We start from the raw sequence: 13,108 nt of genomic DNA, 5'->3' as shown, positions 1-13,108 counted from the left end.
GCTTGGAATCCTAATCTGGTTTGGCCAGGGCCTGCCTGACACCAGTTTGTTTCATCAAGAAAGCAGGGGTGCAGGGGGTGCGGGTGGAGATTAAGAGAGTAGGGCACACACTTCTCCTTGGCCCCAGCAACCAGATCTTGCAAGACTGGGAGGGGATCTGTTTAACTTTGGCCCCAACCTTGACCAAAAAACAAGCTCTGAATCCACTGGGCTCTTCCGATGCCCAGAGCCAGTCCAGGTTTCTCTTGTTCACCCCACATTTAGCTCAGGAGGGCAACTTCTCTCTCCCTTGCAGAGGACTCCTACCTCCTGCCTGCCCCTCCCCCTCCCACCCACCCTGGCTGCCTTTCGAGGGTTGCCCCGACACCACCCCATCCCATCAGCAGAACCCTCAAACAGAGTCGCAGGACCGCTCCCCTGAGGTTTAGCATCAGTCTTTAATGCTGTCACGCTGCACATTGACAAGTCACACACTTTGGTCTTGTGTTGGCAGTGGCAACTTACAATGAGTCTAAAAGTCTGAGCACCAGACTGACCTTGCAAGGAACAAACACTTGTTCCACCACCACCCGCCCCCCGCCCCCCCAACTCCCACCAGGTTCTTTCTCAGTTCCATCATGGCCCTATACAGAGAGCAGCAGCTGCTGTGGACCAGTTTCATCTGACTGCACATCAACTTTACACAGAATTATAAAAACATATTTACAGACGTTCCACAGTGCTCCTGTAATCAGAAGCAAAGACCCTTTTATCAAAAGGGATTATATAGCTAGGGCTGTGCAAAATTCAAAAGGATCAGATCCTTTTGAGAGAGTCCAGAGTCCATTGAACAAAAAAAATGACCTGGGTCATGGGGAAATCCCAGGTGTGCCAAAAGATTGCCTCACAGCAAAGGAAGGTGAAAATCTCTGCCTGGGAGCCCGGGGCCAAGACCCCAGCCAAGGCCCCCGACTCTTGATGAAGAGGCAGCTGCACGTTACTCACTCAGTGAAGGCCGGCTCCCCTGGTCCTGCTGGAACAAGGGAGGTATTGCTTGTGGGAGCTGGCCAGGCAGTTCAGCAACCAGAGTTGAGGTTCTCAATTTGAGATGGCAAAAGAGAAGAGGTTTCTTAGGGAAGGGCAAGATGGGGGAGACAAATACAGAATAAAACATGAACTGATCACACATTACAAACTGAGGAGTGTACAGGGTCTGGTAACCATGAAGGCAGGTCCACACCACAGGACGTCTGTAAGCGGAGGGACTACAACAGGGGGATCAAGTCCAGCTGTGGGTCTGCGGTCTGCCTCTCCCCCCTGGGCAGGGTTTGGAGAGGGAGGAGGGGGGTGCTGCCCACCCAGGAGGGCTGCAAGGACCCAGTGGGGCAGACTGCACTGCCTTCGCCTGCTGTCCCCACCACCTGCCGCCCTACCGCTCGAAAAACAACTTTAGTCTAGTGCACGACTTTGAAAGATTGTAATATATTCTCTGGAAAACATTCAGCAGTATGAAAGCCCTCCCTGGGCCCTCCCGCCCTCTCGCGGGTCCACAGCTGGTGGAACGGTGCGGAAATCCTTGAGCTCTGGAAAGGTCCCTGGTCAGTCCTTGGGGAACACAGGTTGACTATATCGGAAGAACCTGCTCAAGAACGGTTCTTGACGTCTGGGGAATCCTTTCGGGGAAGATCACTTCAAACTCAATAATGAGGTCCCCACGTTTCTCGGGCGTTTTGGGGAGAGGGAGGCCTTCTCCGGGAACTTTTCGCCGCATGCCAGGCCTGATGACATCTTTGAACACAACGGGTATGGTCCTGCCGTCCAGAGTGGGGACATTCACTGTACAGCCACACAGAGCCTTGGAAAGCAAAGGGACAGCATTAGAAAGAGTAGCCTAGCAGCTCACATCCTGCCCAGAGGCTGCTCACTGGAAGGTAAGCGCCATCAGGCCTCTGCAGCTAAGACCCTGCCTTAAGATCTACCCAGGTCACCAGCACAGACGCTCTGGAAAAAGAGCCCTGGACGGTCTTGTCGCCATTGCACTGTCCAAGCTTGGCCCACACCAAGTGCCCAGAAACATCTGTCAAGCAAACACTGAACGGCATCACAAAGCAGCCTTCTCCCTCCCCAGACGCTAGTGCCTTACCTCCCGAAGGCTGATCCTGGCTGGATAAATGACATCAGAGCCATCTCTCTTAAAGATATTGTGTGGCTTGTCCTTTAAAACAAAGACAATATCGGCTGGAATGTTGTTGGAAGTCTGGTCTCCTTCCTTGGGGAAGGTGATTTTGGTCCCTTCTTTCCACCCCCGCTTCACTTCGATGGTCAAGATTTTGTCTTCATTGCGAATGCTCTTTCCGTCGGGGTTCAGCCGCTTATGGGAGATTTTCATCTTCTTGGTACAGCCGCTGTAGATCTCTTCAAGTGAGACCCTAAGGTCATGGGTGACGGGGGGATCTTGTTTCTTTCGGGTGGGCTCTTGGGCAGGGCGGGAGCGGCCAAAGTTCATGTTGGTGAAGCCACCCATGCCCATGGGGAAGCCAGAGAACGGGTCATCGATGTCCATGCCTTCCTCCCCGTTGCGCTGCCCAAAAAAGGTGTCAAAGGGATTTCGGCCACCGAAGAACTCAGCAAACATAGCATGAGGGTCTCCATGGAATGTGTAGCTGAAGGAGGTACCGTTAGTACCGCCGCTGCTCCCACCGCTGGGGCCACTGCCCTTCAGGCCTGAAAAGCCAAAGCAGAAGAAATCAAATGAGTGGCTAGGAACTTAACTCTCCAGGAGCTTTCCTTCAAGGAAAAAAGCTTAGGAGCCATTGGGGGAGGCCTATTTTTTAGCCTGTCAGGGAAGAACAAGGAAGAACTCCGAGCTTTTACCTCCCACTTGCAGCAGCAGAAACGGAACCCCCACCCACTTATGGCAGGTAGTTCACTGTGGCAAGACAGTGGTGAAGGATTCATGCTTTGAGATGGGCATCTCTTGGGGCCACCCAGGTCCTCACATCTGAGAAATCCATTCCTCTTGCACTATTATAGTGAGTACGAAAAACTCACTAAGAGAGCCAATGAAAAATGCTTAACCCCGGATCAGTTTTCACTAAATGCTTCCTCTTAAATCCCCTACTGCTAAAGACGTGTGGGAGAGTAAACCCAACGTGAAACTGCAAATGCAGACTTTCAAATTCTCGCACCCTGGCACTAACTGCCCCCATTCTCATATAATAAGCCGCTTCTTCCTGAGGACCAAGCCCAGCAACCTCCTGAGTCATCAGTGGGCGACAGGGCAAGAACGCTTCTTTCTTTTTCCCTGAAGAGGGTTGGCCCCACCTGCACCTTGACGGCCGACTAGGTAAGCACTTTACAAGGATTACCTCACTCCACCCTCGGAGAGGCGGGGGAGGTCGCTCGGCGCTCATTGGCATCTCATTTGTAGGCTCACTACTCGCAGCCTGTGCCCAGGGCACAGTCAGAGGCCCTGCCCTGAACCCCGGAGTGGCAGAGCCTCCCACCTCGCCCAGGTGAGCCCACGCCCGTAGCGCCAGCAGCCAAGCTAAGGGTACGAACCCTCTCCTTCCGCACCCGCACCCTCGGACCGATCGCGGACGTGGGTGGAGGCGAGCGCCCAGGGAGGGGCAGCCCCAGACATACTAGAAGCTTCTGAACGAGCAGCGCGGCCAGGGCCCCTCCTCCCATCGGGCGGCCGCCAATCCGAGGGCGGAGGCCTTTGTGGCCAGAGGGCGGGGGCTGCTTCAACCCCTGGGCCCGGAGCGCCCCCCGGAGATGCTACAGCGAGGCCGCCCTGCCTCGGTTTCTCCGCCTGTCAAACGGCGAGGGCGCGCCCCCGGTTGCGCGCGCGCACGCACCTTCCTCCCCGTAGCGGTCGAAGATCTCGCGCTTGCGCGGGTCGCTGAGCACGTCGTAGGCCTCGGCGATCTCCTTGAACTTCTCCTCAGCGCCGGGCTCCTTGTTCTTGTCCGGGTGGTAACGCAGCGCCTGACGGCGGTAGGCCCTCTTGATCTCCTCGTCCGACGCACCGCGGGCGAGGCCCAGCGTCTGGTAATAGTCCTTTCCCATTGCCCCCGCCTGCGGCCCGCCACCCAGCTGTCGCCGTCCCCCGGCTCCGCCACCGCCCCGTCCCGGACTCTATATACCCGTCCGGCGGAAGCTTCCAGAGCCCGCCAGCCCCCTCCAGAACCTTCCGCCCCGCCCCCACGCGGCTTTGGCCAATCCCCGTCGCCCAGGCTGCGACGCGCGACATCCGGGGCGGGGTCGCGCTGCCAACGGCCGCCTGCGCGCGGCCACGCCCCCTCCCGCTCCGTCCCGGGCAACGCTTCTTAGCGGCGCGCGCCCCGGGCGGCGGAGGCCCTGCCCACCCTCCGCGGGCACCAATAGCGACCATGTTTTATTGCTTCCTGCAACCAGGCTGGCCTTGCGGCCCGCCTCCTGTCTGGGTCAATAGGTTACGACGCGCTACTCCAGGAAGGGGCGGGTCTGGGGAAGACACCGCCCCTTCACTCAGTTCAGTTCAGTCGCTCATTCGTGTCCCACTCTCTGCGACCTCACTGCAGCGCGCCAGGCTTCCCTGTCCATCATCAGCTCCCGAAGCTTGCTCTGACTCATGTCCCATCGAGTGGTTGATGCCATCCAGCCATCTCATTCTCTGTTGTCCCCGTCTCCTTCTGCCTTCAATCTTTCCCAGCATCAGGGTCTTTTCCAGTGGTCAGATCTTCTCATCAGGTGGCCAAAGTATTGTAGCTTCAGCTTCAGCATCAGTCCTTCCGATGAATATTCAGGACTGATTTTCTTTAGGATTGATTGGTTTGATCTTCTTGCAGTCCAAGGGACTCTCGAGTTTTCTCCAACACCACAGTTCAAAAGCATCAGTTCTTCCGCGCTCAACTTTCTTTATGGTCCAACTTTCACATCCATACATGATTACTGGAAAAACCATAGGTTTGACTAGATGGGCCTTTGTCGGCAAAGTAATGTCTCTGCTTTTTAATGTGCTGTCTAGGTTGGCCATAGCTTTTCTTCCAAGGAACAAGCGTCGTTTAATTTCATGGCTGCAGTCACCATTTGCAGTGATTTTTAGAGCCCAAGACAATAAAGTTTGTCACTGTTTCCATTGTTTCCCCATCTATTAGCCCCTTCACTAGCAGATGCAAATATGCCTGCTTTTATCTCACAGGGCCAGAAATGAGTTCCTGCCAGGTGTCTCCAGGCGGTGGGAGTTGCCTAATTTTCCCCAGCCCCAGATACCGGCTTCCTTCTGGAAATAAAAAGTCACCCGCTCTGTTCTACCAGCTGTGTGTGCATGCTCAGTCATATCCAACTCTTTGCGAGGAGAATGCAGGTGGGAGCTCCAGTACTATCTGCGTCCTCAGTCATAAAGGACCCTGCAAAGTGAGGTGAGCACCGGGAGCTACAGTTCACCTCCCTGCAGAGGTCTTCTCAGTCCAGCCCTTCAAGCCTCTCACTTTACCATTTTCTCAAGAACACCTGCCACTGAAATCTGAAATTGTTCCTTGGTTTTCATGTTAAATGTCTCCCCCGCTCCTGGCCTGGAATCACCATAAGGTCAGGGACTGGGTCCTGTCAGTGCTGAGTCTCCAGTGTCAGGAACTGTCTGGAACCAAGGCTTCATAAATATTCCTGGCTGTTTTAATTTTTTTTTCATATGCACGGTTAGTGTTTTATTCTTTGAAGAATGGTTCTGAAACATCACACTAAGTCAGGTTGAAAGGAAAAGTTTAAAAGTTTTATAAGGATATAACATATGTACTGACTATTCACTCTACAAAATCTTGATCATAGAGCTTATGATACACCTAGTTTGCAGTAGCACCCAGGTTTTCCTGATAGTCATTATTTCTCTCTTGTTTGCATAGACTTCTTATCATTGGCTGCCTTCTGCTTTTGTTGCATGATCTCAGAGTCCCGCTGCTTACTCTGAGAGGTAGTCGGAGTATCCTCTTTTCTTTTTCCCTTACTAATTTCCTGGGATTTCTTCATGTTTTTCTGGCAGGTAAGTTCTTGTTGATTTCCACCTGCCTGACCTTTCAGGCCAGACCAGACTCAATTGCCCCTCTCCCTCCACGGACGAAAAAATCCTGGCTGTTTTTAATGCACCTGGTTCTTTACCCTTGCCCCACTACCTTCATGATGTGGGGGAGACATGGGCATGGAATACACCTCTCAGGGCCTTAGTATCTTCATCTCTGGGCAACATGATCCCTTTTGGCTCCTATAGTCTGGGGTGTCTGTGATCAAGGACAGGGCTGACATGGAAAGGAGGCTCAGAAAGAGGTGCCACCTGAGAAGGGAAGAGGGGAGTAGGTGGTCGTGGCCTACAGAGGGGAAAGGTTCTTGGAAGAACTGCTTGGGAAGTCTGGGCAGTGTGACACTGGTGCTGGAGCCAGATAGTCACATTTCATTCTTGGTCCCAGCACTTCCTGGCTGTGTGATCTTGGACTTGTTACTGAGCCTTCCAGGGCCTTTAGCTTCCTCATCTGTGCAATGGGGGTAGTAGTTGTACCAGCCTCATAGGGCTTCGAAGTTGACATTGAGTCAACATTTGTAAAGTGCCCGGGATGGACCTAGCTTAGAAGAAGTTCTGTCAAAGGGGTGACTAACCATCTGGTTGAATGGTGGGCTGCTGAGGAACCCCATTCCTGGCAGGACCACAGCAAAACATTTCTGGTAACCACTGTCCTTATGCAAACTGGAACTCTTGAGAAAGACGCCATGGCCTTCCGGCCATCCCTGGCCACTCCCTGACCCCAAGTAACTGTGTCAGTAAGGGATTCCCTGGTAGCTCAATTGGTAAAGAATCTGCCTGCAGGAGAACCGGGTTCGATCCCTGAGTCAGGAAGATCCCCTGGAGAAGGGAATGGCAACCCACTCCGGTACTCTTGCCTGGAAAATCCTATGGACAGAGGATCTTGGTGGGCTACAGTCCATGGGGTCAAAAAGAGTCAGACAGAACTTAGCGACTAAACCACCACCATCAAAGGACTCTGGATTAAGACACACACCAGCCAACCTGGGAGGACGATTCTAGGCTGGATACCCAAGGGCACAGCACTGCAGGGGTCCTGAACCAATCATGGAGGAGAGAGAGTTTGATTTTTTTTTTCTAATAAAGTTACATAAAGAGATAGTGGGAGAGTCATCATGGGGAAAGAAACCCAGAGCTTGTGGATTTCTTCACACTTATAAATTTAAGGGTTACAGATGTGCGGACTTCCTTGGCAGTCCAGTGGTTAGGATTATGCTTCTAATGCAGGGGGAATGGGTTCAGTACCTGGTTGGGGAACTAAGATCCCACGTGCTGTGTGGCCAAAAATAAAAGGAAATTAAAAAAAAAAAAAGGAGTTACAGATGTGGGGACTTTTCTGGTGGTCCAGTGGTTAAGGCTCCCTGCTTCCACTGCAGGGGGCGTGGGTTTGATCCCTAGTTGGGGAACTAAGATCCCACATGCCACTTATAAACCCACCCTGAAAAAATAAGTTAACAGATGTGGAGGCCTCTAAAGGTCTTCACATAGTTCTGGTGGACCAAAAAATTCAAGCAAGGGGTATCCTTGTGTTTGGGGGCAACCTTAGGACTGGGAAATCTCCCTTCCTTGAGTAAGCCTGGGTCATATTCAGGAAGTTTTAATTGTTTAACCACACGCCACCCCCCCCCCCCCCCCCACAAAAAAAGAGCCCAAACCCAACTTCTCTTATTATGTTCTTTGACCTGGACATATACTCACTGTTTGTTGTTGTTTTTTTTTTTCAGCCAGGCTGAGTGGCTTGTGGAATCCTAGTTCCCCAACCAGGGATTGAGGCTGCACCCTGGGCAATGAAAGTGCAGAGTCCTAGCCACTGGACTTTCAGGGAATTCCCTCACCAGGCACATTGGACTGTTACTGGAAAAGTGACTTTCACAGAAACTCAGCAGAGGTTTGAGCTATCAACTCAGAGAAGAGGAGACGATGTGATGGGTAGTTGTATGCATAGACTTGGCTAGGCAGTAGTACCCAGTTATTCAATTAAACACTAATCTAAGTGCTGCAGTGAAGGTGTTTTGCAAATGTGGTTAGGTTAACATCTATAATCAGTTGGCTTTCAGTATAGCAGATGACCCTTGATTTTTGTGGGTAGACCTCATTCAATCACTTGAAAGGCTTTAAAAGCAAACACTGAAAGACCTTAAAAGCAAATATGGAGGTCTGCCTGAGAAAGAAGCGTTAGTTCCTGGCCAAGACCTACTGGTCTGCCCTACAGATTTCACACTTGCCTTGCCAGCCCTCACAACTGTGAGAGCCAATGCCTGAAACAAGTCTCCTAATACACAGACACACTCACAAACACATATATCCTATTGCTTCTGTTTCATTGGTAGAACTAAGAACTAAGAATATAAAACTAAGCAGGTCAGTCTGGAGTCAGTCAGTCTTAGCTGAAAACCTGGACCTGCTGTTTCCTTATTTACTGCCCATGTGATGTTGCACAACTTGTTCTCTGTAATTGCTAAGTATGTCCTCCATAAAATGGGGATAAGAGTAGATCTTACCTCCCAGGGTTGCTATGTGAATTTGAGAGGGCCCAGGCAATAAACCTTATAATAATAGCTAACACTGACAAGGTCCTACTCTGTGTCAAATCGGTTCCAAACACTCAATGTGTATGAACTCATTTAATCCTGACAATAATCCTGTGAGAGGCTTCCCTGGTAGTCCAGTGGTTAAGAATCTGCTTGCCAGTGCAGGGAATATGGGTCCCATCCCTGGTCCGGGAAGATCCCACGTGCCGTGGGGCAGCTACGCCCAAGAGTCGTAACTACTGAAGCCCTTGTGCCTAAAGCCCATGCTCTGCAACAAGAGAAGCCACCACAATGAGAAGCCGAAGCCCTGCAACTAGAGAAAGACCCAGCACAGCCAAAAAGAACTTCATTAAAAAAAATAATCCTATGAGGTTGGCCTGTCATTACCTCTGTTTTACAGGTAGGGAAACCAAAGGTCTGAGAGGTTACGTGACTTGCCTGAGGTCAGCTAGTGAATAAAATGCTGAGGTGTAAACTGTTTAGCATATTGAGTGTTTATGGTAAGCACTCAGCTTGTGTAAGATGTGATTCAGATGATGATAAAGCCTTAAGTTTTTATTTTTTAAAAGCATCACCACTCTTTTCAACTCTTCTTCTCTTCATCAAAAAGAACTTCAAAAGCACTACAGTCATATAAGCTAACAATCTTCCCTGGTGGAATACCTGTGTGAAGTAAAAACCTATGTTCACATAAAAACCAGTGAGCAAATACTTATCAAGGCTTTATTTGTCATTATCAACAGCCATTAAAACCTGAATGTCCTTCCGCGGGTGAAATGTAAACAAATTGAATACTATTCAGTCATAAAAAAGGATTGAGCTATTGATACAGTAAACAATGCAGAGGAACCTCAAATGCATATGTTAAGAAGCCAGTTTCAAAAGTCTGTTCACTGTGTGATTTCATTTTAAGGTACTTCTGGGAAAGGTAAAAGTGTTGATGCAGAAACTGGATCAGTGGTTGCCAGGGACTGGGATCTTGGACAAAGGGAGACAGGGGAATTTGGGGGGATGATGGAAATGTTCCGTATCTTGACTGTGATGGTGGTTACATGACTGTATTTATTCAGAACTGTACAGCAGAAAAGGTGATTTTTATTGGATGTAAACTATATCTCAATAAAAAGAAAGAAAATACATCCCATGAATTAAAAGATTCAAAAGGCAGAAAGGTTGGGAAATCTTTCTCCGGGGCTCCTGACACAGTGGAAAGTTGCAAATCAGCCCTGGCTTGTCTGCTGTAGGCTCTACCTTCCCTCACACAGCTCTGATCCAGTTTGATCACACACGCCAAAACAAGCCAAGCCAGGTTCCTGGAAGAATCAAGAGCCTATCTTTTTTCTTTAAGAACCTATCTTACTTGCACCTGGGAAATAAAAAAAGAGCTTGTCTCGGTGTTCTGTGATGACCTAGAGGGCTGGTATAGGGGTTGCGGGGGGAGGCTCAAGAGGGAGGAGATATATGTATACTTTTAGCTGATTCACATTGCTGTACAGCAGAAACCAGCACAACATTGTAAAGCAATTACTCTGGAATTAAAAAAAAAAAACTTGTGAGACTGACACAACCAAACACACCAGATCTTCCAGGTCTAAACGACCACGGGTTCCCCTGTCTCTGAGACCCAAGGAGGCCCTGCTCACCCTTCAACAGTGCCACAGCACAAGACCTTTCTGGAATTCCCCCTTTGGAGACTGCTTTAAGGGGCTTGTTACATTTGGCTCAGCAAATACCAAACGTACTTACTTGTCACCATTATGAATCAGGTTAGTGATTCACAGGTTAGTTTCCCCAGTGTCCTGGGAAAACTAGCTGTCCCTATCAACAGGTACAGACAGAGCCATGGTATAGTGTCATGAATGGCTCGAACAAAGTGGCCAGCCTTTGTTCCGAGGATGAATTCTGTTTGTGCTGGCAGCCTGATTACTGGAAACCAGATGAGGCCAACAAGGGGTTCTCACACTTGCGTGTGTTCAGTCACTCAGTTGTGTCTGACTCTTTATGATGCCATGGACTGCAGCCCACCAGGCTCCTCTGTCCATGGGATTTCCCAGGTAAGAATACTGGAGTGGGTTGCCATTTTCTCCTCCGGGAATCTTCCCGACCCAAGGATTGAACCTGAGTCTCCTACATCTCCTGCACTGACAGGCAGATTCTTTACCACTGAGCCACCTGGGAAATCCCCCTCTCCACCTGTAATACCCATCAAAACCAAAGAGGACTTCTCCTCTGCAGGCTGGATCATTCCTTTCTATCAGTTTCTTGTAGGTGAGGAGGCGGGTGGGAAGTTATTTGTATGCTGGCACACAGCATATTACATTCACAAAATTATTTGGTGCCTGTTGAGTGAGTTCAGGGCTCAGGAAAGAATCCTCCAAAGGGAAATTCCAGAATGTCCCGAGCTTGTAGGAATGTGTGTGGAATCTCCAAAAATGACATCCCTTTGGACACCATATGCCTTACCTAGCTGGAACCCAGCCGTAGGGAAGACACACCTACTCAGACCACACTGGAGAACCTGGAAATTGCTAGCAAAATGTGGCTAGATTTTAGGGGTTCAACCCTACCCCCTTAGCATCTCAGAAGTAGATGCTTCAAGTAACTCAATCTGGTAGGATTTTAACTTGTGGCTTCTTTTTTTTTTTTAAATTTTAATATTTATTTGGCTGCACTGGGCCTTAGTTGCAGTATATAAGATCTAGTTCCCTGACCAGGGATTGGAACCCAGGTCCCCTGCATTGTGAGCATGGAGTCTTAGCCACTGGACCACCAGGGAAGTCCCTAAACTTGTGGCTTCTGAGTGAGTAATCTCCTACCCTTCTCCATGAAGCCAGGAAACAAGGCCTGTTGGTACACAAAGGATCTCATGATACTATGAGCTCTGCAACTGCCAACAGGAAAAGATCTGTGCTTTGGAAAGTACAAGTATAAAACACTTTATGGGACTCCCCTGGTGGTGCAGTGGATAAGAATCCACCTGCCAATGCAGGGGACACGGGTTTGATCCCTGGTCAGGGGAGATCCCACATGCTTCAGGGCAACTAAGTCCGTGCACCACTAGTGAGCCTCTGTGCCACAACTACTGAAGCCCATGCACCTAGAGCCCATGCCCCACAACAAGAGAAGCCACTGCAGTGACAAGCCTGAGCACCACAACAAAGAGAAGCCCCCACTCACTGCAACTAGAGAGAGCCCCCACAAAGCAAGGAAGACTCACGCAGCCTGTCTGTTTTGCCCAGACAGGCCTGGGGGAAAAGGTAATTAATTTCTTTGGGGTCTTTTTTCAGTAACCAGGGATTGAACCTTGGGCCCCCTGCAGTGGAAGCAAAGTGTCTTAACCACTGCACCACCAGGGAAGTCCTGGAAAAGGTAATGACTTAGCTTCCTTTATTCTGAGAGAGGCGTCCCCAAATGTTGTAGCTTCAGAAGTTTCTAGAGCCTAATCTGGATGAGTAAGTGCTGAGCACTGACTCACCTTCTCCCCGCCCTGCTCTCCTGTGAACCAACAATCTGTCTTTGAGGACTTCTCACCATGTCTCTGATGCCAGGCCTCTGAGTTCTGGAGCGCTCAACAGTTGAAGAAGGCTCAGGGTGGGGTCTGGAACCAGGAGAAAGGAGATAAGGTAAGGGGGTGTGCCAAGTCTTGTTTTAAGTGTCTGCTTGAGTCTGTATGTGTGTGTAGTGGCAACCAACCTCCCCCGCCTGCTCATAACAATCAATGGAACAAAAGCATGACATGACCCCAAACCAGTACTGTCCAGTAGAGACAGTGTGAGACACACAACTGCCAGGCCAGCCACATCCAAGCTGTGTCTGATTTTAAATGTTCCAATAGGCATATCAAAGAAGTAAAAAGAAACAGGAATTTAATTTTAATAATGTATTTTTACCCAATATATCCAAAATAATAATTCAGCATACCATTACATAACTAATATTATTGTTGATAATATCATCAATAATAATAGCACTAATCAACATAGAAGTTGATTAATGAAGTTTTTTTTTTACATCTTCCTTTTCACACTAAGTCTTTGAAATCCCTGTGTGTTTCACTTTTACAGCACATCTCAATTTTGACCAGCCACATTTCAAGGACTCAGTAGCCACATGTGGCCAGCACACCGGGCAGTACAGATAGAGACAAAAGTGGGCTCCCTGCCTGTGGGGTCTAGCAAGGTGAGGCGGGGGCGTGCATTAGAAAGGGGAGTGAAGACACCCCCACAATAGTGAGCGAGCTCAGGTTACAAGTTTCGGAGTGTGTGCCTGAGAGCTTTCCCCCACCTCTGTCCCCTTTACTTTCCTCCCATTCGTGACAGATAGGGGTTCCCTCGCCCGAGCAGCCTCTCCATCCAGGTGTCCCAGCCCATGCCCCCAACCCCTTGCCGTCTCCCTCTGCTCCCCGGTACTCCCAGGGGGCCGCCCACCTCCGAATTCACCCAGTCGAGCTGCCGGCCATGTGGATGTTGCCTTCCCTGTCACTCAACTGCTAGCTCCCTCCCCGCGCCTTGCAATAACCGTCGCTTCCCTTGGTTTCCACAGA

At 50.0% G+C, this 13,108-nt stretch overlaps 2 protein-coding genes across 5 annotated transcripts in view; both read right to left on the bottom strand.

Annotated features, from left to right (window-relative positions):
* Nucleotides 1-418: 418 nt before the first annotated feature.
* DNAJB1 (DnaJ heat shock protein family (Hsp40) member B1) overlaps nt 419-13,108 on the bottom strand; it is a 34,829-nt gene continuing 22,139 nt past the window's right edge. Inside the window, exons 1-4 of one of the 4 annotated variants that reach the window (XM_043911207.1) lie at nt 12,993-13,070; nt 12,097-12,163; nt 2,123-2,703; nt 419-1,834 (exon numbers count right to left, since the gene is read on the bottom strand). In XM_043911207.1, the coding sequence (XP_043767142.1) occupies nt 1,604-1,834; nt 2,123-2,614 (723 nt within the window). In that variant the 5' untranslated portion in view covers nt 2,615-2,703; nt 12,097-12,163; nt 12,993-13,070 and the 3' untranslated portion in view covers nt 419-1,603. Of the gene's footprint in view, nt 1,835-2,122; nt 2,704-3,347; nt 3,486-3,839; nt 4,154-12,096; nt 12,164-12,992; nt 13,071-13,108 lie in introns of those variants that run through there. The other 3 variants (XM_043911206.1, XM_043911205.1, XM_043911208.1) reach the window with 3 other exon arrangements.
* Nucleotides 5,789-6,539, bottom strand: LOC122700009 (small EDRK-rich factor 1-like). Its single transcript, XM_043912514.1, has 2 exons — nt 6,512-6,539; nt 5,789-6,050 (listed from the first exon to the last, which is right to left on the bottom strand). Exons 1-2 carry the CDS (start codon nt 6,537-6,539, stop codon nt 5,842-5,844), a joined length of 237 nt encoding a protein of 78 aa, XP_043768449.1. The 3' UTR covers nt 5,789-5,841.

Source organism: Cervus elaphus, chromosome 9 (assembly GCF_910594005.1).
Source record: "Cervus elaphus chromosome 9, mCerEla1.1, whole genome shotgun sequence".
In the NCBI taxonomy this organism is placed as follows: Eukaryota; Metazoa; Chordata; class Mammalia; order Artiodactyla; family Cervidae; genus Cervus; species Cervus elaphus.
The sequence above is the reverse complement of the archived record's forward strand: the minus strand, read 5'-3'. Positions and strand labels throughout refer to the sequence as shown.

Excerpts from the sequence above, each read along its gene's own strand:
- LOC122700009 (XM_043912514.1), bottom strand. The coding sequence starts at position 6,539 with ATGTCAACTTCGAAGCCCTATGAGGCTG. Across the intron at positions 6,051-6,511 it reads TTCGAAGCCCTATGAGGCTG|TCTGGTCTGGCCTGAAAGGT; the intron begins GTACAACTACTA and ends GGGGCAATTGAG.